This window comes from Dipodascopsis tothii (genome assembly GCF_038497935.1).
Source record: "Dipodascopsis tothii strain CBS 759.85 unplaced genomic scaffold V1510scaffold_21, whole genome shotgun sequence".
Classification (NCBI taxonomy): Eukaryota; Fungi; Ascomycota; class Lipomycetes; order Lipomycetales; family Lipomycetaceae; genus Neoaidaea; species Neoaidaea tothii.
The window spans coordinates 171847-193219 of record NW_027118005.1 but is presented as its reverse complement, the minus strand read 5'-3'; the positions used below and the strand labels follow the sequence as shown (position 1 = coordinate 193219).

General features: G+C 69.7%; 10 protein-coding genes and 1 non-coding gene across 11 annotated transcripts; 5 read left to right on the top strand and 6 right to left on the bottom strand.

Annotated features, from left to right (window-relative positions):
- The first annotated feature begins 1464 nt into the window (after positions 1-1464).
- Positions 1465-3325, top strand: V1510DRAFT_419150 (uncharacterized protein). The gene is given in 2 exon segments (XM_066934249.1): positions 1465-3075; positions 3088-3325. The coding sequence occupies 2 exon segments, from the start codon at positions 1864-1866 to the stop codon at positions 3283-3285; spliced, it is 1410 nt and encodes a 469-aa protein (XP_066788187.1). The 5' UTR covers positions 1465-1863; the 3' UTR covers positions 3286-3325.
- A 244-nt stretch (positions 3326-3569) lies between these two features.
- On the bottom strand, positions 3570-4132 carry V1510DRAFT_419149 (caffeine-induced death protein 2-domain-containing protein; the record flags this gene model as incomplete). Its single annotated transcript, XM_066934248.1, has 1 exon — positions 3570-4132. A coding segment is annotated over one exon (514 nt), but the record flags the coding sequence as incomplete, so codon positions are not given.
- Positions 4133-4312: 180 nt separating this feature from the next.
- Positions 4313-5295, bottom strand: V1510DRAFT_419145 (uncharacterized protein; the record flags this gene model as incomplete). The annotated part of the gene is made up of 1 exon (XM_066934247.1): positions 4313-5295. A coding segment is annotated over exon 1 (667 nt), but the record flags the coding sequence as incomplete, so codon positions are not given.
- A 1213-nt stretch (positions 5296-6508) lies between these two features.
- On the bottom strand, positions 6509-7685 carry V1510DRAFT_419143 (carbonic anhydrase). The gene has a single exon (XM_066934246.1). The coding sequence runs from the start codon at positions 7332-7334 to the stop codon at positions 6837-6839; it is 498 nt and encodes a 165-aa protein (XP_066788184.1). The 5' UTR covers positions 7335-7685; the 3' UTR covers positions 6509-6836.
- V1510DRAFT_t178 lies at positions 6738-6809 on the bottom strand. Its single transcript has one exon. It is a non-coding gene; the product is annotated as a tRNA-Arg (tRNA).
- Positions 7686-7975: 290 nt separating the features above from the next.
- Positions 7976-10384, top strand: V1510DRAFT_419141 (SWI/SNF and RSC complexes subunit). Its single transcript, XM_066934245.1, has one exon. The coding sequence runs from the start codon at positions 8217-8219 to the stop codon at positions 10242-10244; it is 2028 nt and encodes a 675-aa protein (XP_066788183.1). The 5' UTR covers positions 7976-8216; the 3' UTR covers positions 10245-10384.
- Positions 10385-11448: 1064 nt separating this feature from the next.
- V1510DRAFT_352676 (uncharacterized protein) lies at positions 11449-12381 on the top strand (the record flags this gene model as incomplete). Its single annotated transcript, XM_066930875.1, has 1 exon — positions 11449-12381. A coding segment is annotated over one exon (933 nt), but the record flags the coding sequence as incomplete, so codon positions are not given.
- A 320-nt stretch (positions 12382-12701) lies between these two features.
- Positions 12702-14275, bottom strand: V1510DRAFT_419136 (FYVE zinc finger-domain-containing protein). The gene has a single exon (XM_066934244.1). The coding sequence runs from the start codon at positions 14157-14159 to the stop codon at positions 12729-12731; it is 1431 nt and encodes a 476-aa protein (XP_066788181.1). The 5' UTR covers positions 14160-14275; the 3' UTR covers positions 12702-12728.
- An 809-nt stretch (positions 14276-15084) lies between these two features.
- On the top strand, positions 15085-16105 carry V1510DRAFT_403877 (uncharacterized protein; the record flags this gene model as incomplete). Its single annotated transcript, XM_066932191.1, has 5 exons — positions 15085-15229; positions 15259-15413; positions 15443-15475; positions 15505-15603; positions 15635-16105. The coding sequence occupies 5 exons, from the start codon at positions 15085-15087 to the stop codon at positions 16103-16105; spliced, it is 903 nt and encodes a 300-aa protein (XP_066788180.1).
- Positions 16106-16640: 535 nt separating this feature from the next.
- Positions 16641-18542, top strand: V1510DRAFT_403876 (uncharacterized protein; the record flags this gene model as incomplete). Its single annotated transcript, XM_066932190.1, has 2 exons — positions 16641-16869; positions 17155-18542. 2 exons carry the CDS (start codon positions 16641-16643, stop codon positions 18540-18542), a joined length of 1617 nt encoding a protein of 538 aa, XP_066788179.1.
- A 148-nt stretch (positions 18543-18690) lies between these two features.
- On the bottom strand, positions 18691-21333 carry V1510DRAFT_419133 (uncharacterized protein). Its single transcript, XM_066934243.1, has 2 exons — positions 21203-21333; positions 18691-21171 (listed from the first exon to the last, which is right to left on the bottom strand). The coding sequence occupies exons 1-2, from the start codon at positions 21223-21225 to the stop codon at positions 18726-18728; spliced, it is 2469 nt and encodes an 822-aa protein (XP_066788178.1). The 5' UTR covers positions 21226-21333; the 3' UTR covers positions 18691-18725.
- Between the last annotated feature and the right edge of the window lie 40 nt (positions 21334-21373).

The window sequence follows — 21373 nt, the reverse complement described above, 5'->3', positions numbered from 1 at the left end:
CTCGCTGACAGCGCCGTCAGCTTCGGCGAAGCCCCGGCGCCGGCCAGCGCCGACTCGAGCAGCTACGTCGACAGCGACGCCCAGTACGACCTCTCGGCGGCGTCGCCGGCACCCTCGGACGCGCCGGCGCCGGCGCCGGCGTCCATCCTGGCCGACATGTCGCCCGCGCCGGCACGCACGCCGGCGCGCGCCCCCGTCTCGACGCCGTCCTCGGCCGGCTCGTTCGCGCGCGCGCGCCCGGGCCTGACCGAGCGTCCGCTGAACCACTCGACGCCCCTGCGCGCCGAGCCGTACAAGCACCCGCTCCGCCAGTACACGACCGAGTCGGACGAGGAAGGCGAGGGCCAGATCTTCACGACGTCGCACGACGCAGAGGACGAGAACCAGCCCAAGAAGGTCTCCAAGAGCTTCATGGACAAGTTCTTTGTGCAGAAATGGGCCGACAAGCCGGTCAAGAAGGCCTCGTCCAAGTCGCTGGCCGACCCGACCATCTACGCCAACCGCGCGGCCGCCAAGAGCAACGAGTACATTCTGGACCCGTCGCCACTGGAGCGGCTGGAGAAGCGCTTGTCACTGCAGCCTGAGTCGCTGATCGTCGGCCGTGCCGAGATCGACCAGAGCACGCAGGAGAACTGGCCGCTGGCTCGTGGCGGTCTGGTCGAGCGGCCCAAGAACGGGACCGTGCGCGGCAAGAAGGCCAAGGAGTCCAAGAAGGCCGGCAAGAAGAAGGCGGTGGAGATGGAGGCCGTGCCGGAGCCGCAGGTCGCGCCCGTGGCCGAGCCGGTCGCCGAGCCGGTTGCCGAGCCGGCCGCCGAGCTGGTCACGGAGCCGGTCCAGCTGGCCGAGCCCGCCGAGCCGACCGTCCCTGTCTCTGCGGCCGACAGCTCGGTTGACGACGCCGTCGTCCACGCTGTCTCGGCCGACATCACCGCCGACGCCGACATCAGCGCCGACGTCACCGGCACCGCCGCCGACAGCACCGGCTACACCATGTCGGACGCCAGCACGCTGGGTGCCAACCTCACAGTTGACGCCACTGTCCGGCCCGGCAGCGCCGCTATGATCGTGCCTTACAGCGAGGCCGAGGACGGCGCCAGCGACCTCGACGAGGACTACAATGCGTCCGACGAGAGCTCGGGTTCGGACAGCGGCGAGTACGCCCAGTTCATGAACAACTCTTTCGACTCGTCGTCCAGCAAGCCACGGTCGCTATCGCCCGTCCATCTACTGGCTCCGATCGAGCCCCTGGACCCGCTCGACTTCAGTGTCGACCACGATGACGACGAGACCGGGTCGGTCCAGACAGCGCAGGCGATTGCCATGCGCGAAAGCAAGGCCACGTTCTGGGACATGTTCAAGAAGCCCAAGAACGGCAAGTCGGCGCGGCCGTCGAGCCGGTCGCTGGCCAAGGCGGCGGCCGCTGCCGAGAAGGCCGCGGCCGCTGCCGAAAAGGCCGAGACCGTGGCCGCGCGCAAGGCCGCCATCGAGCGCGCGGAGGCCGAACGCAAGGCTGCTGAAGCCGAGCGCAAGGCTGCTGCCGCCAAGGCCGCTGCCGACAAGAAAGCGCTCGCCGAGAAGGTTGCCGCCGACAAGGCGGCCGAGGCGGCCGTGCGTGCGGCCGAGAAGGCTGCTGCGGCCGAGAAAACCGCGGCCGACAAGGAGGCGGCGCTGGCCGCGAGTCCGGCGTCGAGCAAGGGCAGCAAGAGGAAGGGCACGCTGTCCAAGAAGGCGGCTAAGAAGGCACAGGCCGAGCTGGCCAGCGACACGGAGGCGTCCGAGGTCGACACCAGCGAGCTGCTGCCGCCGCTGCCCACACAGAGCCCGCTGCGCAAGCTGTTTGGCAAGAGCAACGAGCGGCTACCGATGTCGGTGCCAGAGCGGCCGCCGTCAGTGCCGCTCGAGATGGCGCTGTCGGTGGAGGAGCTGGTGAATGCGCTGACTGAGCGCGAGCGGCGCGAGCGGCTAGAGCATGAGTGGGCTCAGCTGCGGCGGCCGCGGCCGGAGGCGTCCATTGAGGCCTCGATGGAGGCGCCGGCGGCTGCGCCGAGGCAGGCGCTGGCTGAGCCGGCTGCTGACGAGATCTTTGAGCCTAACAGCGGCCACGCGCACAGACTGTCGCGCGACTACGCGGCTGAGTCCGTGTACGAGTCCGCGGACGAGTCAGCGCAGTCTGGCGACGAGGCCGAATACTTGGACGAGTCGCTGGCGGCGCGGCACGAGTCGGCGCTGACGTCGGAGCCGTCGCGCGCGTCGCTGCGGACGCTGACCGCTCCCGGTGGCGCGCCCAGCCCGCGCGAATTCGCCCCGCTCGCTGAGAGCACCATGGACAGCTTTGCCGACAGCACTCTGGACAGCCTGCGGACGACACCTCCAGGCAGCGCCGAGGGCAGCATGGAGGCCAGCATGGTGCGGGTCGCCGCCGAGGGCTCGCTCACGTACGATTCGGACCTGGCCACGTTCTCGACGGACGGGTCGCGCGTCAGCGAGCTGTCCGAGCTGTCCGAGCTGTCCGAGCTGTCTGAGCTGCGCGAGGAGCTCAAGCGCGAGCTCAAGCAGGTGCTGCCGCAGGGCGGCCCCAGCGACGAGCCGCGCAAGCGCGTCAAGAAGTCAAAGTCGGTGCGCATCCTGGACGAGGTCACGACAATCCAGCCAGATCTGAACCGGGGCATTCCCATGGGCGGTCAGTACCGGCTCGAGCCGCCGTACATGGCCGCCCTGGAGGTGGGCGACTCGTCGTACGAAAAGGGCGTGCGCGAGCGCAAGCTCAAGGACCTGTTCAAAGGCCGCAAGAAGCGCGACGACGAGTTCAGTAGTGTGCTCGAATCGTCGCCGAAGGAGTCGGCCAAGAAGCGCAAGGGCAAGGACAAGGAGCCCGCCGAGCCGGAGGCGCTCAAGCTGCAGACGTCTATCATTCGGCAGTACGGCAGCCCGGAGACCGTGGCCCAGCTGCCGGAGGACGGCCCGGCGGACTCGACCGTGACCATGTCGCGCAAGGAGCTCAAGCGGCTGCTGAAGCAGCAGAAGCTCGAGGACAAGCGCCAGCGCGCGGAGCACAAGGCCGAGCAAAAGGCCGAGCAAAAGGCCGAGCAAAAGGCCGAGGAGCGCCGGTCGCGCCGGTCCAGCGACCGGTCGCGGGCGGTATCGCCCGGCGACGCGGACCCGGAGTTTGCGCTGGCCGCGCGCGACTTGAACCGCAACAAGACGTGGCTGTCGTCGTTCCGCCACAAGATGAAGCCGAAGCGGCCGCGGGTGGACGACGACGTGCCGACGCTGCGCCGTCATTAGATAATTGGATGTCATATATTATATACATTGGTCGAGCCAAGCGCCGCCCGGACGGGCCGACGCGGAGAAGAGGTGCGCCGCACAGCGTGCGGCTGGGTGCCGCATGGCGTGCGGTTGTGAGATGCGCCGCATGGCGTGCGGCTGTGCAATGCGCCGCATGGAGTGCGGCTGGCGTGGCTGGCCAGCCACGCGCCGTGCGGCTCATCAGCCGCCGGCGGCTGAGCCGCGCCAAGTGCGGCGTCCAGCCGCACTCGTGCGGCTCGCCCCAGCGTCGTCCAGCCGCCATCCATCCGGCCGGCAGCCGTCCGCATCGTCAGCCGCCATCGGCCACAGCTACCGCCGCGCAGCGTACACAGCCTGCCAGTCGTCGCCGGTGGCGCCGGAACCGCCGGCCGCAGCTGCCAGCGCGGCCGCGTCCGAGCAGCGGTCGGCCACCACACCCCACGTCCGCGGGCGAACAATCATCTCGGTTTGGCGTTCGGTGTCGATCCAAGCGAGCACGCGGTCCTCTGGCGGCGGCGGCGGCGCGCGGTCAGCGTACGGGTCCAGCCGCAGGTTCGGTGGCGGCAGCGGCGGCGTCGGCACGGCCGCGGCCGCAGCCTTGCGGTCCAGGGCCACGGCCGTGCAGTAGTCGAGCACACGGTCGCGGGCGGCCCAGTGCGCGACGAGAGCGTCGACGTAGGGCGCGCACACGCGGCGGCGGGCCGCGCCCGGCGGCCCGGTCGCCGGCAGGTCGCTGATCGACGCCGACACAACGTCGTCCGAGACCGCGCGCGATAGCCGCAAGAAGGAGCGTAGGTGTGAGCCGTCGAGGCAGAGCCGCGGCGTGAGCTGAGGAGAATCCATGGAAGAAAAGATCGGCCGGTCCCAACTAGGAAGACGAGGACCACGGCAGAAGCGATCGGGTCGACTGCGCCGACACATACGACGTCCGCACCGACGCCAGGTCGGCGCGCGACCCGCGCACGCCCAGCGCGCGTCGGAGCCGCGGTCGCAGCGACCGCGGCCGATCCGGCGGCGCGGCCGAGACCGAGATATGTGTGGCCGCCGAGACGGCCGAGCCGGGCGTCAACGGCGGCGTGCGGGGCCGTTTTTCGGAGCCCAGCGGCGGCGTCGAGATCGGGAACCGCGACGTCAGCGGCGGCCAGACAGCTGAGACCGGCCGGCTGGGCAGCCGCAGGTCGGGGATAGTCGGTGCGCGGTCGAGCGGCCGAAACATGTCGCGGAACCGGCCCGAGACCGGCCGAGACAGCGACGCCGTGCTGGCGGACGCCAGGCTGGCTGTCTCGGACGCGGCCCACATGGCCGCGGGCACGACGACCGGAGGAAAGCCGTTGGCGGGCGGCGAGACGATCACGTACGACTGGCGGTAGTAGGCGTCGATGTTTTCTTCGAGAAAGTCGTAGTCCTCGTCGTAGAGCTGCTCGTACAGCGGCTCGGCCGGGCGCAGGGGCCGCGGCGGCGGCACGCGCTCGTCTGAGCCCACAGTCGACAGCGACGAGTTCGACACGGTCGAGGCCGTCGACGAGGCCGCCGATCGGCGGCCGGCCGGCCGCCAGTGCGGCGGAATGATCATGGACGAGGTCGCGGTCGTCGGGCGCGGGAAGACGTCGCCCACGTCGACGTGCAGCACGTGCGTGACGTCGAACGGCTCGGAGATGGACGCCCGGCGGTCGACCGGCCGGAACAGGCGCGGCAGGTACGTCGGCGGCGGCATGTCGCTCGTCAGCAGCGTCTTTGGCTTGTCGTCGAGCCAGACGTCGGTCATCGGCGGGCCGATCGTGGACGGCACCGGATGCATGGCGGGATACGGCGGAGAGCTGGCGGCCGGCTGGCTGGCCGGCGCGGCCGTATTTATTGTTGCTGGGCCCCATGCCGACGCCAGGTTGCTCGAGCCGCACCGCGGCGGGCCACACCCGCTGTCGCACAGCCGACCGCGCGCTGCGGCCGGCCCTGTACTACCACCGGCACCGAGAGAGTGCGACGTCGTGTCCGGGGCTCAGATCACGGTCTGAGCGGCTGCCGGCCGCGCCCGGCCGCGGCCGACCTTTTATCGGCCGACGCGGCCTGTTCGTGCGCCGCACACTCGGCGCCTGCCGCGCCAGCGCACTGGACCCCGCTAGCGCACGCCAACGCACGCCAACCGACGCCAACGCACGGCCACCACGTGTGCGCTAGCGCGACTGCCGATCTGGGCATCCCCGCCCCTCAGGGGCCCGCCGGGATGCGGCCGTTGCCCGTTTGCGGCCGGGACGACCGGATGCCGCGCCCGAGCGAGATCTGGGCCGGCGCTGGCCCAGCCACCGGCCAGACTGCGGCTGTCGTGCGACCGCGTGGCCGCGGCGGTCGCGGATCACGGCGTGGACGCAGCGCGGCTGGTGCCAGGGCCGTGTCGCGGCTCCGTGGGATCGTAGCCGCGCTGCCCCTGATGGTGGCACGCCAGCGGCACTGGGCTGGCCCGGCTGGGTGCCAGGTGGGCGCCGCGCGGCCGCTAGGTGGGCGCCGACAAGTGCTCAGGCGCTGCACTGCGACGCGACGCCATCGGGACGGCGGCCCCCGGCATCCAACGGCGTGGCGCGGCCAGCTCATGCCCGCCGTGTAACGCTGCGTAACCGCATCGGGGGGCGATGCCGCGGCCCCCCGCTGGACATCTCCGGCACCCAGTCGGCAGCCTCCCGACCGCGTCTCGGCCCCCGACCCGACCCGCGCTCGCTCAGACCCGCTACGTCATAGGTGGGACCAGCCGCATCTCGCGCCAGTGCCGACAACGGTCAGCACGCCCTGCAGGTCATCGCTATCGGGCGATGCGATAGCGCAATCTCCTGCGTGCGGATATTAATGCTGCGCGTCTCTGCCCGCACGACTCCGCAGCGGCCACGGGGTTCAGAGGGGGCCGTTGAAGAGAGGACGCGATAAGCCGTCGTGGGCAGGGCTGGTGACCGCCAAGCGCGCGGGTCGCCGGCGTGCGCCGTTGGGTCGCCTGGCTAGATCTGTCAGCCGCCGTCAGCCGCTGGTCAGCCGCCGGAGCCAATTGTGTGATAGGTGCCTGATACGACCTGGCATGACTCCCGCTTGATAGCCGCTGTGCTGGCGCGTCAGCCACCGTGGCGGTCAGCCGCCGCCGCACGGTCTCCGCCGGCCTGGGCGAGTGCCATGTGCAGACCCGGCGGCGGTGCTGGCGCTGCGGTGGCCTGCCGACGAGGCCGGCCGGCCGTGGTCGTGGCTGTCGCGACCTGATCCGCCCCTGCGGACGGCAGCAGCCGTCAAGCCAAGCGAGAAGAGCGGTCGTCCCGTATCTAAGACATGATCCACACAGACAGCTGTCTCTCAGCTGACACAGCGCACGACGCGATAGCACGCTGGCGCTTATCCGTGATATACAAGGCATCTACGCGGCTAGCTATCTCGCGCGGGCGGCAAAAAAGCACTGCTGAGGAATCGAACCCCAATTTCTTCCCCACTAGGGATCGAACCTAGAATCTCCCGCTTCGTAGGCGGACGCCTTGCCATTGGGCCATGAGGAACTGCTTGGGAGTATCGATGTATTTGCACTAGTTACCCACCGGGCGAACGGCACCCGTGGTCACGTCATACACCCATCCCGAGATCGGGATGTCGGCCGGCACGGCGCCGCTGTTGCGCAGGTACGCCACGTCGTCGCGCACGCTCTGGTCAAGATCCGAGAACGGCAGGAAGTCGACGGCCGGGACCGGGTCCGCGCCGAGCCGCTCGGCCAGCAGGCCGTGCAGGTGGTCGCTCGTGAACGTGAGCATGCCGCAGTCGGTGTGGTGGATGACCAGGACCTCGCGCGTGCCCAGCAGCTGCTGCGAGATCACGACCGACCGCAAGGCGTCCGCAGCCCGGCCGCCCGCGTTGCGTATCACGTGGGCGTCGCCCTCGGACAGCCCCAGCGCCTTGGCCGGGTCCAGCCGCGCGTCCATGCACGTCACCACCGTGAACTTGCGTCCCGGCGGCAGCGGCAGCGATCCCTTGTCAAATTGGGCGACGTACGCCGCGTTCGCAGCCTTGATTTCCTCGAGCACAGCCATTGCTGTTCGTGGTCCGCGCAGCCGTGTTTTATATGCGGCGAATGCTCACTGCACGTGCGGATGGTGCAATCGCACGCCCACGCGCTGGCCGCCGATCTGCTCGTGGCGCAGCGGGGCGAACACGACCGGTCTACGTATTCTTGGCCGGTGTGTCATTGAGGGCGGGGCGCCGAAGGGTCAGGCTAGGCAGGCCGGAGCAGACTGTCGCTCAGGCTGAGACGGCCGTGCGGGCCTCTTTATAGTGCGGCCCGGGACCGATGACACAATTGTGTCCGACACCTTGGGGGCGGCCGGAGCGCCCGCGGAGCGCCCGGGGGGCGACTGCACCCTTTCTGCCAGGGCGTCTCTCGGCGATGGGGCGGAGGTGCCGACGGTGTCTGTGCTCGTCGCTACCGGACGCGGCCGGCGGGGTGTCCGGCTGTCAGCCGCACAGCGTGCGGCGCGTGCGGCGCGTGGCCTCAGCGCCCCGCCACAACGGCGCCGCCACACCGTCGCAACACGTAACAATTGCCTATCCGGGCGCGCTTCGTGCGGCTCGCGCGCGGCGCGGGAAGCTATCAAACACACACACGTGACCTATCAAACACGTGATGGATCCCGCGCCCGTCCGGTCAGCAGCCGTCCGCCGCGCCCGCCCAGGCCGTCGATCGGCGCGCTCCGCCGCCTGTCGGCCGGCACAGCTGGCGCGCGCGGGGATGTAGCGGGCAGGCGGCAGGCGATAACGACGGTGCCGCACGGTCACGAAGACATAGGGCCGCAAGTGTTGCATCCGGTACGCTTGCGGCACAACCGTCGCGCCGCAAGGCCGCACGCTCCTTTTTTTCTCACCGCTCGCAGTCTGCACACCTGCAAGCGCGCGTTCGTCAAGAAGCGATCAATACAATGGATTCCACGACAGGCACCGACGGCAATGCGGGCGCAGGGTCGCCCGGCGATGTGCAGATGCAGGATTCCATCCCGTCGCCCGTTGCCGGCGGCGTGGACAGCGTGGAGGCCGGTGCGGGAGCCGGCGGTGAGACCACGGCCGCAAGCGGGCAGAGCGCGGATGGCGCCCTCGGCGCGGGCAGCACCGCCGCAGACAGCGCGGGCGCGGATGGCGGCGCAGCGGTGGCGGCGGCAATTGAGAGCGAGGCCGGCGCCGCCGGCGCGGAGGCCGGCGCGGAGGCCGGCGCTGAGGCTGGGGACGCGACGATGGACGAGCCGGAGGCAGTCAAGAGCGAGTCGCCCGGCGAGAGCGGGGCGACCAACGGCAAGCTCGAGAGCGGCGTGTCGGTGGTGGTTGAGACCGGCAGCGAGGTGCAGAAGCGGCCGCTGGAGGAGGAGGCGCGCGCTTTCCTGGTCGAGCAGACGCACGCGGTGATCATCCCGTCGTACGCGGCGTGGTTCGACATGACCAAGATCGGAGACATCGAGCGCAAGTCGCTGCCTGAGTTCTTCAACAACCGCAACCGGTCCAAGACGCCGACGGTATACCGGGACTACCGGGACTTTATGATCAACACGTACCGGCTGAATCCGACCGAGTACCTGACGGTGACGGCGTGCCGGCGGAACCTGGCGGGTGATGTGTGTGCGATCATGCGCGTGCACGCGTTTCTGGAGCAGTGGGGCCTGATCAACTACCAGGTCGACCCCGAGACGCGGCCGTCGAACATCGGCCCGCCGTTCACGGGCCACTTCCGGGTAGTGGCGGACACGCCGCGGGGTCTGCAGCCGTTCCAGCCGGGCGCGAACCCGGCGGCCAGCGCGGGTCACCCGCACCCGAGCACGGAGCACGCGATCGTGGTGCCGCCCAAGCCCGAGCTCAACTTTGAGATCCGCATGAACGTGTACGACTCGGCGTTCACGGCACCGGGGTCGGCCAACGGCGCTGCGACCAAGAAGCAGTACAACTGCTTCACGTGCGGCTCGGACTGCACGCGCGTGCGCTACCACAGCATGAAGAACAAGCAGTACGACCTGTGCGCGACGTGCTTCCTCGAGAACCGGTTCCCGGCCAGCAGCCAGACGTCGGACTTTATCAAGTTCGAGGACGCGGCGTACGAGGCTGCCGACCGCGACACGACGTGGTCCGACCAGGAGACGCTGCTGCTGCTCGAGGCGCTCGAGCTCTTTGACGAGGACTGGAACGCAATCGCAGACCATGTCGGCACGCGCACGCGTGAGCAGTGCGTGCTCAAGTTCCTCCAGCTGCCTATCGAGGACGCGTACCTGGACGGCAAGCCCAAGGAGCTGGGTCCGCTGCAGTACAACCACATCCCGCTTTCGCAGGCCGACAACCCGGTCATGAGCGTGGTCTCGTTCCTGGCAGGCATCGTCGACCCCAAGGTCGCCGCCGCCGCCGCGCAGTCGGCCGTGCCGGCCATGCTCGAGCAGATGAAGGACCAGATCGCCAAGGGCAAGGACGCCAAGCCCAAGGCCGAGTCCGGGTCCGCCGACGCCGAGGCGCAGTCGACCGTCAAAAAGGCTGCGTCGATCGCGCTCGGCGCCGCCGCCGCGCGTTCGCAGATGCTCGCCACCGACGAGGAGCGTGAGATGGGCCGGCTTGTCAACGTGCTTGTCAACGCCGAGCTGCGCAAGCTCGAGCTCAAGCTCGCCAAGTTTTCCGAGCTCGAGCAGGTCCTCGAGGCCGAGCGCCGCGAGATTGAGCGCTCGCGCCAGCAGATCTTCAACGACCGGCTCGCGCTCAAGAAGCAGATCGACGAGACTCAGGCCAAGCTCAAGGAGGCTCTCGACCTCGGCGGCCAGGACGGCTACAACGCCGTGTCGCAGATCCAGCAGAACTTTGCCAACGGCGGCCAGGAGCCGGGCACCGACAACCGCCTGGACGCGGTCCCGACCTCCTCGGCCCAGACCGTCCAGCCCATCAGCCAGGAGTCCCACCAGGCCTACCAGTACTGGTCGGCCTAGCCGCCCGGCTCTTCTGTACGACTACTACGCGCGCAAAATACTTGGTGTACCTATCGAGATCATGTATAATTACTGTTATTCCTATATATCTATATCTAATGCTTCGGTTCTTTTGTACGTATACAATCCATCTGCTGGTAGAGAGGGGGTGCGCGGTTGTTGGACGGCAGTGCCGGCGAAGAAGAGTGACCGGATCCGCCCAAAGAACACATCCTCGATAGGTCGCCGGCCGAGGCTCGTGCGGCTATATGGACAGCGGCTATATGGACCTCTGGCGGCGCCTACGTCGAGGGTAGTGCAGTGCCCTTTGACCAGGCTGATCCGCGCGGCTGCCCCCTGCGCGCTGGGTAGCAACCCTGGACGAAGTCGCCGCTGCGGGCTTGTGCGGCTATATGCCCCGACACAGAGACTCACAGCGGTGGCTTTGTGGCGTATAGCCGCACACCGGCGCTGGCCTACGCGTACGCGCTGCGTCATGCGCGCCGCACGGCGTGCGGCTCTATCAAGCACGCGTGCACCTTCACCGTATCACTGCCTCCCCACCTTTCCAGAACACGCAGCAGCACCCGCCGGCTTTCACACGCACGGCGTGACGCGGCGCGACCACCAGTAAAGCTCGGCAGTGGGCGTGGCGATCGGTGGTCGCTAGGCGTACAAGCTAGATGGCTACTTAAGTACGCATATACGCGAATTCTGTTTACACACGCGGACGAGCAACAGCCGTGTACGTCCGCACACGTCCACACGCGGGCCGATCCGATCAGAACGATCCGGAGCGAACCGCGTGCTCTTCGCTGTGCAGTCGGTGGCTGATCGGACCGTGTCAAGTGGCCATTGGACGGAGAGCAAGTTTTTTCAAACGTCCGCTAAGGGCAGACCAGCGGCGGAACGCGCCCGACAAGGCCGCAGAACACGGCGGGACGCGACGAGCGGTCGGCAGACCATGGGCACAGACAGCGAGGAGCCGCCGGCAAAGATCGGCAGCGAGAGCGAGGCCGAAAGCGAGTCAAGCGAGTCGAGCCGCACGAGCCGCACGAGCCGCACGGCAGAACCGGTGGCCAGCCGGCGGCCGGCGTTCAATGACGCCTACCGGGAGCTTCTGAACGCAACGGCCGAGGAGTTTGCACGGCCGCGCATGTACGACGCGACCCAGGTCGTCCGCGACAGCGGCGCCGGCAAGATGCTGGTGTCGGAGCCGGCGCGACCGTTCAAGGCGTCGGGTGTCAACGGCACGGCATGGACGAGCGAGGAGAAGGACGTGTTTTTTGCGCTGCTGATGCGGCGCGGCCGGCACGACCCGGTCGGGATCGCGCGGGGCATGGCCACCAAGACGGTCGTGCAGGTGCAGGAGTACCTGACGATGCTGGCAGACGCAGCGCGCGGACACGAGCTGGAGACAATGCGGCGCGGCGGCGAGCGCGCGCGGCGGCAGCGAAAGCGCGTGTGGGCGCAGCTGTACCGGCAGATGCCGGCCGCGCGCGAGATGTCGGACGAGTGGGTGGCCATGGAGGAGCGGGAGGGCGGGGCGCTGGAGCGGCACGCGCACGCTGTCGAGCGTGCGTGGGAGTACAGCGTGGCCAAGCGGCGACGGGTGGACGGCGGACCGGAGCCGCAGCTGGCCGAGTTTGGCGGTTGGGTGTCGCGGGACTGCGTGGCCGCGCTCGAGTCCGCGCTGGCCGCGGCGCCGCGCGACGAGGAGGCCGAGGTCGTGCGGCACACGTTCGGCGAGCCGTACCAGCTGCTGCAGGTCGAGCAGATGCACGCGCTGGCCGACCAGTTGTACTACGGGCCGCGGAGGGATCTGTTTTCGGCTTCGCGCATGGACAGCCTGGCGCTGCAGCCGGCGGCCGTGGACGTGCTGTTTCTGGTGGCCAAGGAGCTGACGGCGCGGCTGGTGCGAACGGCGCTGTTTGTGGCCCAAGCGCGGCTGCGCGCGTCCGCCGGCAAGGTCTTCCACCGGGCGCAGTGGCTGACGCACGCGGACGTGGCTGTGGCGTGCGCGCTGGTGCGGGCGCCGACGAGCCCGTGGTCGTTCTGGACCGAGTTCAAGGCGCGCAACGAGCTCGTGGCCGTGTGGAAGCCGGATCACGCCCGGCGGACGCGGTTTCTGGATGCGGCCGAGGTGCGGGCGGCCCTGGGGAGGGGCCGACGGGCGCCGACGACCACGGACGAGACCGAGGCCGAGACCGAGACCGAGGCCGAGGCCGAGGCCGAGGCCGAGGCCGATCCTGCCCCCGAGACGGCCCCCGACGACACGGTCGACTACTACGCCTTCTACGACACCGACAGCGACTACGAGGACACTGTGCGGCCGGCGCCGGCGCCGGCGTCGCCCCCAGCGTCGGACCCAGAGCCGTCGAGCGAGAGCGAGGCCAGCGACAGCGACGATGCGGTCGAGGAGGACGACATCGCGCGCGACCGCGCCCACGAGGACGCGCTCTGGGAGTTCATCGTGGCAGGCACGTACATCGAGGCATAATGCATTCACTGGCCAGCGCGAACCGAGTCCAGCGTCGTCTTGGTGGCCAGGCCGGACGAGTGCTTGAGCACGTTCGGCAGCGACTTGAGCGGCAGCATGTGCAGCTGCAGGAAGTTGGCGGCGCCCATGTGGATGGCGGCCTGCAGCTTCTCCTGGGTGGCAGACGTGGTCGGCATGCGCCAGATGCGCTTGGCGGCCCGGTCGTACTCGGCGAACGAGAGCAGCAGCCGCTTGCGCACGGTCGAGGCCTCCTCGAGCAGGTTGTGCGGCGGCGGGTTGTCCGGGTCGCCGAGCGTCGACAGCAGCCGCTGGAACCGCGGCAGCAGGGCCTCGATGCCGTCGCGCGACGCCACCATCTTGTCGTAGGTCTCGAGCAGCTCCGGGCGGTGGGCCAGGTCGGCCGCAAACGTGCGCCGGCCAAACACGACGGTCCGGCAGTCGCGGCACATGCGCACGTCGACCGCCACGTCCATGTAGATGTCGGTCTTGAGGAACTCGGCGACGAGCGCGACGTCGAGCGTGCTGTCGACCGAGCACTCGGTCACGGGGCTGCCGCAGACGACGCGGCCGCAGAGCCGGCAGTGGTGCTTGCGCAGCGTGAACGTGAACGTCTCGGTGCACAGCGGGCACGCCGTGACGGCCGCCGAGTCCTGCCACGGCACCACCGTCTGCTCGAGCTGCTTGCGGTAGTTGCGCACCAGCCCAAAGTACGACATGGCGTCCGCCGGCGGCGGGCTGACTAGCAGCCGGATCAGCTTTGTCAGCCGCTTTTCGAGCAGGTTGACCTCGAGGAACGCCTTGTCGACGGTCTTGCGCCGCACGGCCGCAAAGTCCGCCGTCAGGTCGGCCACGGCGCCGTCCGTGTCGCCGTAGCCCGGCCGGCCGACGAAACAGGCCTCGCAGACGCGGCACCAGACGCCCTTCTTCGGGTCCCAGCGCGCCTTGCGCGACAGCCGCGTCTGGCACGGCACGTGCTCGTCGCAGAACAGCCGGCCGCACGACCGGCAGTGGATCTTGCCGGTCTTGTTGGTCAGCAGCCGCCGGCACTTGGGGTCCGCGCACAGGTCCGTGCCCGAGTCGCGCCGCCAGTGCGCCCGCGACACGATCGACTCGTCCGACAGGCTGCTCGACGCCTTGTCGGGGATCACGCGCCGGCCCTGCCCGTCCGACACCGGCGACGTCACCCGCGGCGGCATGATCACCCGTCCGCCGGGAATCGTGGGCGACGTGGGCGCCGAGACGCCTGCCGAGCCGAGCGCGCTCTCGGGCGACGTAGACGAGCTCGCCGGCGCGCCGTGGCCCAGCGGCGTGGTGAAGTTCAGGTCTGAGATGTCGGCATACGCCAGCGTCGTGTTGAGCGCCTGAACCGGCGTGAACTCCGCTGCTCGGTTCAGGTACTTTATGAATTTGGACTTGGGGCCCTCGAACTCGCCCATCGTGGCGGCGCCGCTGCTGTGGCGGGAAATGCTCGCGCGCCGCGCCGCAGAAGCGCCGGTCTGCTCAGGCCGTGGACGACGGCTCGGGGTCTCGTGGAACGGGGGCGCGAAGCTGCGGTCGGGTGGCACGCCGTCTGGCCGGGCGCGGTGTGGTCTGGCGGGCGTGCCGCGTGGCGCGGCGGTTATGCCGCATTTGCCACGCGCGGCATCGGACTAAGCCGCAGCCCGTGCGGCTCGATGCGACGCGCTGTTCCGGCGCATTGGGCCCGTCGGCCGCCCGCCGGCTGGTCGTGGCGGCTCCTCGAGAGCTGCTTCGGACAGTGAGCCGCACGCCGTGCGGCATATAGCCGCACGCCGCTGCGCGCTTCCCGGCCGACGGCCTCGCCTTGGCAGAGCGGTCGTCGAGCATGGTTTACAGTGTGCTGAGAGGCTGAGAGTCGCGGTACCGCTCAGTCCGTGGGCGGCTGCGCCAGAGAGGCCAGACACCAGCGGCCACGGCGGGCGGATCGGCGGGCGGATCGGCCGGCCTCAGCGTCGCTGGTGTAACGTACAGAAGCTTCCAGACTCTGAGCCGCATTCTGTGCGGCTGCGGTCCCTCGTAGGAGCACCGTCTGCAGGCCGTCGGCTACCCCGCCCACGATGCTCTGCGAGCGAGCCGCACAGAGTGCGGCATATAGCCGCACCCGCCCCGGTTGTTCTCCCGCGCGCAGTTTTCCTCAGCCCGGAGGGCAGCTACCCCGGCGGAGTCGCCGTCGGCGGCTCCTCGCGCACTGTGCCTGCAGCCTCTCGACGCGGCTCCGCCCAGGCAGTGACCCCCGGCAGTGCCCTCCGCAGCGAGCCGCATGCCGTGCGGCGACCGCGGCGCTAGTGACGCGCGCCGCACGCGGTGCGGCGATGTCCCAGCGCGCGACCACACGCGACAGCAATGGACGGCGGCGACACGCTCCGAGGGAACAGCATTGTGTGCGTGCGCGCCGGCGAGGCGATCGTGGCCGTGCGCGCGGTGGCCGGCGACGGCCCGGCGCTGGCGCTGACGGCCACCGACGGCGAGTTCGTGTACACGGCAAAAGGTAGGCCGGCCGGGGCGGGCTGACGGCAGTGGACAACGCCGGGCTGGCCAGCGCGCGCGCGGAACGCAGCGCGCAGTCAGACGCCGAGTGGATCGACACCGTCGCCGGCGGGTTCCGGCTGGGGCCGCCGCGGGACGTCGGTGTGGTCGTGGAGGCCGTGATGGACGCCGGCAAGAGCGTGGACGTAAGTGCGCCCCCGCAGGCTGACCGCAGCTCGTGTTTCGCCGGGTGGTCCACGGAGTGACGGTAAGGGCCGGCAGGACGCGCTGACCCAGACGCGGCTGGGCGCGCTGCCGCTGGCGGTGGACTACGACATCGAGCTGTCGCTGCTGGACTGGCTGCTGGACGCGACCGCGGCCACGGCTGGGCTGTGGGTACGTGGACGGGTGGGCGCACTGACGGCAGACGGAGCTGGCGGGCGCCAAGGCGGCCACGGCGGCAGCGACGGCCGCCCGCGGCCGGCTCGAGACGGAGATGGCCGAGCTGGCCGAGGCCAAGGCCGTGCACGACCGCGAGGTGCTGGCGCGCGCACTGCGGCTGGTAAACAGCAAGAAGGCGCGGATCCGCGAGCTCGAGGGCCGGGCAGGCGCGGCCCGGGCCGCCGGCTGGCCGGTACAGGCGCCGGCCGCGGGGCTGTCGGACGATTCGGACGACGGTTTTGCGGCGTCGCCGCTCGAGACGCCGCGCAAACGCCGCCGCGTGGCCGGCGGCGCGTCCAGCGGCGGCGAGGTATCGGACGAGCCGGCGACGCCGAGCCGGAGCACGATTGCGCGGACGCTGGAGCGGCATTCGGTGACGCCGGAGAAAGGTGTTCCGCGCACGCGCGGCCGCGCGGCCGTCCGCGCGAACGTTGTGCGCAGCGGCCGGCGGCCGTAGGCGACTACAAGCTCTCTCGAGCACGCCGGGCCTGTCGAGGGGCTGCCGGGCGGCCGGCGGCGGCGTCCAGGAGCCGCTGCGGGACAGGTCGCTTGATAGAATACACAATTACACCCACCAGTACCGTAGACCACGGCCGGGCACCGCCAGGCACTGCCAGGCACCGCCTGCGCCTAGTTCCTGGGACCGGCCGCTGGCGCGGCGGCAATCCGGTCGCCGCCGTGGCCGGCTAGCCCTGCCCGCGTCCATCGCGGCCGATTCCCACCAGCGGTCTTTGGCGTGGCCGCGCCGCACGGCGCATCACCAAACACCCCAACCGGCGGCGGTGACCACGAAACGCCTTCCACACCGCGGCACAGGCGGCGACGGGCCGATAGTGGGCTTAAACGCAAGCTGGGCACCGTCGACGGATGGATTGACGGGTCCGCGGACGAACCGAGACCGAGGGCGATCGCAGAGCGCTCAGCACGGGCGAGCCGCGAATAAAACACACGCGAGCGCACAGCGCCGCGCAGAACGAGCCGTGGCCGGCGGGATGTCCGAGACCGACCACGCGGGCGGACCGATGGACGCGATCGAGCAGCGCATCATGGGCCTGCGCAGCCGGCTGGCGGCCGAGGGGCCGTACTATGATCCGCAAAACTCGGACGAGTACGTGACGTACTTGTCGCCGCGGGTGCTGCAGGGCCAGTACTCGATGGATGAGGACGACGGGGACGTGTCTGGGCTGGCGCTGGACCGGCCCGAGACGGGGGCGGGGCCGGGTGCGGCCCGGCTGGGGGGAAAGTGGACGGTGCGGCCTAAGGAACGGGCTGAGGGCGAGCGACGAGAGCCGGAGCACGAGCCGGAGCGGCGTGTACCGCGGCCGGAAAAAGTGCGGCGACCGGAGGGCAAGGAGGCTGCACGAGACGCTGCACGGGAGACTGCGCGGGAGCCGGAGGGCGGGCGGGGCAGCGCGGGCGCGAAGGAGCCGAAGGAGCCGAAGGAGCCGAGGGAGCCAAAGGAGCCAAAGGAGCCGCGTGAGCCCAAAGAACCGCGCGAACCCAAAGAGCCGCGTGAGCCCAAGGAGCCCAAGGAGCCCAAGGAGCCGCGCGAGCCCAAGGAACCCAAAGACAAGGACGCGAAGGCCAAACCGATCAAGAAGGTCGTCCGCAAACCAAAAGACGCCGAGCCGCGGGCGGTCAAGCGCGAGTCCTCGACCGAGCGGCCGCGCGAGCGATCCGTGGACCGGCCGGCGCCCGGCAGCGACAAGAAGCCGCGGCGGCCGCTGGAACCGCTGCCGGAAATGCTCAGTCCGACGCTGCCGGCGCAGTTCGACGCGGACGAGCTGCCGAACACGATGCTGAGTCCGACGCTGCCGCCAGCGTTTGCGGACGTGCGGGCGCCGTCGCGGATCGTCGTGCTGCGGCATCCGGCGCTCAAGAAGCGCGTCGAGTCGCGCAAGCGGCCGACGGACGACGACGCGGCCGCCGACGCCAAACGGCGGCGGTCGGTGCTCGTCGACGAGCGCAAGCCGAAGGCTGTGCCCAAAACCAAGCCGCGCGAGCCGCGGCCGGCGGCTACGCCGCCGCCGGAAACGCCGCAGACGCCTGGCGTCGGCAAGAAGCGGCCGGCCGAGGGCTCGGCCAAGAAGGTCCGGGACGAGGCGTCGCCGCGGCCGGACGCGTTGCCGGAGCCGACAGCCGCGCAGCGCGAGGACATGGCGATCCTGACCCGCAAGTTCCAAAAGTGGTCGATGCTCGGCGCCGACCGCAAGCACGAGGGCGACTCGGCCAAGAAGGCCGGCAACGTGCGGCAGGCGTGTCTGCTGGCCATGGACGCGCTGATCGCGTACTTTGTCGCGTTCGACTACGAGGACAAGAGCAACAGCATCCGCGGGCGGTACCCGACCGACAAGACTCTGGACAAGTCGTGGCAGACGCTGGCACGGTTCGTTCCGTTTGTGGTCAAGACGCTCGAGGAGGCGCGCGCGGTGCCGCTCGTCGGCCTGGCCTACCAGCTGCGCGCGATCATCAGCATGCGCATGGCGTATCTGCAGCAGTCGGCCGGGCGCCAGCTGACCGAGGCGGCCGCGGACGCGCCCACGCTGGATGCGCTGCTCGAGATCAACGCGTTCACGGCCCGGGCCAACAAGAACTACGAGCAGGCCAGCTACGAGTTCCGCCGGGGGACCAAGCTGCTGCCGCTGTCGGCGATCCAGGACCAGCTGCCGGCGACGTGGGCGCGCGCGTCGCGCGACCCGCTGGCCTACATTCCGCCGTCGGGCGCGCCGAGCCTGCGGCCGCTGGACGACAGCTTCCACCTGCCGCTGCACATGTTCTCGACGCTGCGCGAGGCGGCAGCGTTTGCGTACAGCGCGGTGCGCGAGTGGGCCGACAAGAACAAGCTGCCGTACGAGTCGGTGCTGCTGAAGGGCGTGGCCGAGGGGGGGCTGTGAGGGAGGGCGTGAGCCGCACGGCATGCGGCGCGAACGCCGCAGCGTGCGCGGCTCACGCGCCGCACGCTGCGCGGCTCACGCACCGCCGCCTCCGCCTCCGCCGCCACCGCCACGCCGCCCGCCGAGTGGCTCGGGGGCCTGTACTATATTTTGGAGAATGTATTCTACTCACGGCCGTGCCGTCTACCACAGCTGGCACTGCGGCTGCTTGTTCGCGCACTGGAACGCGTTGATGAAGTCCTGCGAGTTGCTCACGCCCGCCAGCAGCCGCACAAAGTTCGGCGAGTGCGGGTCCACGTAGATGCGGCGCGCGGCCGCCGACGGCCGGTAAGCCGAGCACCAGTACCGGCCAAACGACACAAAGAACAGCTGCTCCTTGGTCATGTTCACGCCCGGCAGCGTCTGACTCGGGTGGATGCGCTCGTACTCCTTCCAGGCCGCAAACGACGCCGCCAGGCCGCCGTTGTCGGCGATGTTCTCGCCCTCGGTCAGCACGCCGTTGACGTGCAGCTCGCGGCCGTTCTCGTCCGTGACCGTGTACTCCGAGTACTGCTTGACGAAGCACTGCGCGCGGTCCTCAAACTCGGCCGCGGTCGACGGCGTCCACCAGTCGTGCAGCACGCCAAACTCGTCGTACTGGCGGCCGGTGTTGTCGAAGGCGTGCGACAGCTCGTGGCCCGCGACCGAGCCGAACGCGCCGAAGTTCATGTAGCTCGGCTGGTCGACCGAGAACACGGGGCGCTGGAGGATCGCCGCCGGGAAGACGATCTCGCCAAACACGGGGTTGTAGTACGCGTTCACGGTCGACGGCGACATCTCCCACTCGGCGCGGTTGCTCTTCTGGCCGAGGGCACGCCACTCGTCGCGCACGGCCGTCTGCAGGCCCGACACGTAGTTCTCAAAGTACGTCTCGTGCGTGACCTCGAGCCCGGCGTAGTACTTGGCCAGGTCCGCCGACGACAGGATGTTGGGCGACTCCTCCGGGTAGCCGACCTTCTGGACGAGCTGGTTGACCTTCTTGATCGCGACCGCGCGCGTCGCCGGGTCCATCCACTCGAGCGTGCGCAGCTTGTTGACGAACGCGGCCTTGATGCCGTAGATGATCGTGTTGCCGAGCTCCTTGGCCGCCGGCGAGAACTCAGCCTCGACGTAGTACCGGCCCAGGATGTAGCCCGCCAGCCGGTCGACCTCGTTCACGCACACCTCCGACCGGTCCGGCTTGGTGGCCGGGTCGAGGCCACGCAGGCGGTTGCGGAACGCGGTCAGCGGCTCGAGCGCGTCCGACGACACGTGGCCGGCGTACTGCTCGATGATCTTCCACAGGAAATACGTCTGCAGCGTCTCGCGCGGCAGGTCGTCCAGCGTCGCGTACAGGTTCGTCAGGTACGCGGGGTACGTGACCAGCACAAACTCGGGGTTGTGCGTCGACTCGGTCATGGTGTCGATGAAGGTCGCAAAGTCCAGCAGCGGGAACAGCTTCTGCAGCTCGGGGACCGTGTGCGGGTGGTACGTGCCGTACGGGTCGTACAGGTCCTCGAGGTCGAGCGAGTACGACGCCATGCGCGCCTCGAAGTCCGTCACCGACTTGGCCAGGTCGGAGTACCGTCCGTCAGCCTCGGACGGGCTCAGGCCCATCGCGGCCGCGTCGAGCACGTTCGCCAGCACCGACTTGACCGCGGCCGTGTACTCGGCCAGCACGTCCGCGCGCAGGTAGTACTCGCGCGACGGCAGGCCGTTCATGATCTGGTACAGCTTCAGGACCATGTTGTCGGGCGCCTTGTCGTCGGGCTCGACCGAAAACTCGAGCAGCGCCGACACGGCCAGCTTCTCGAGAAAGACCATCGCCGACGTCAGGTCCGCCGCGCCGACCGTCGCCTTGACGCCGTTCGCGCCGACCGCGCCGTGCACCCACGCGGCCACCGTCTGCCGCTCGATCGACGCCGACAGCGGGTAAACCACCATCAGCTGCTCGAGCAGGTCGTACAGCGGCTCGACGCCGCGCGCCGCCATCACGTCCTCGGCCATGCACGCCTTGTAGATCGCCGAGGCCTTGCCGAAGATGGCCTCGTCGTCCGCGTCGCCGCCGGGGAACGGCGCCTGCAGGATCGCCAGCGACTTGGCGCGCGCGCGCTTGTCCATGTCCGTGTACGTGAACGTCTCGGCCTGGTCCGACCGCAGCGGGTGCTCCGCCACCCAGCCGCCGCACGTGTACTGGAAGAAGTCCGTGCAGGGGTCCGCCGTCAGGTCCGCGTCCGCCAGCACGCCCGCGGCCACATGCACGCAGTCTGCGGTCATGCACACTCCACGGGGGTGCTCGTGCCGCCGCGAGATCACGTACGCGACCAGCCGGACAAACACAATCAGTCCGACGAGGCCAGCTACGGCCACCGTCGCGATCTTCCACAGCGGCCACCGCACGCTCTTGACCTGCGCGGGATTGTAGTTGCCACGCTCGACCTCGTCAGGGTCTGAGTTGAACGCGGCGGCCACCGCTGCAGGGTCGCTCGAGAAGGGCATGTCGTTGGTCGTGGTAGCCCGGAGCAGCGGCGCGGAGTCCTCATCGTCGCTGGCGATGCTGGACGCACGGCTCTCGTTGGACGGGTTGACCGCCTCCTCGTGCGTAGGCACGCTGGGGTCAGTGAGACCGGATATGGACTTACTATTCTTCTGTTCCGGTCGACATGGTGGCCTGCGGTCAGCGTGGCCGGACAGTGAGGGCGGGCGCGGGCGCGGGCGCGGGCGAGCGCTTTGACGGCGAGGGACGCTTTGACGGCGAGCGTGCGGCTCTATGACGCGGCGAGCCGCAGGCGGTGCGGCTCTATGACGCAGCC

What these genes read in the sequence shown, in the direction of transcription:
- V1510DRAFT_419150 (XM_066934249.1), top strand. Translation starts at nt 1,864, where the DNA reads ATGTCGGTGCCAGAGCGGCCGCCGTCAGTGCCGCTCGAGATGGCGCTG.
- V1510DRAFT_419143 (XM_066934246.1), bottom strand. Translation starts at nt 7,334, where the DNA reads ATGGCTGTGCTCGAGGAAATCAAGGCTGCGAACGCGGCGTACGTCGCC.
- V1510DRAFT_419141 (XM_066934245.1), top strand. Translation starts at nt 8,217, where the DNA reads ATGGATTCCACGACAGGCACCGACGGCAATGCGGGCGCAGGGTCGCCC.
- V1510DRAFT_419136 (XM_066934244.1), bottom strand. Translation starts at nt 14,159, where the DNA reads ATGGGCGAGTTCGAGGGCCCCAAGTCCAAATTCATAAAGTACCTGAAC.
- V1510DRAFT_419133 (XM_066934243.1), bottom strand. Translation starts at nt 21,225, where the DNA reads ATGTCGACCGGAACAGAAGAATA. An exon ending in TCGACCGGAACAGAAGAATA is followed by an intron (nt 21,172 to 21,202) that starts GTAAGTCCATAT and finishes CACTGACCCCAG; the next exon opens with CGTGCCTACGCACGAGGAGG.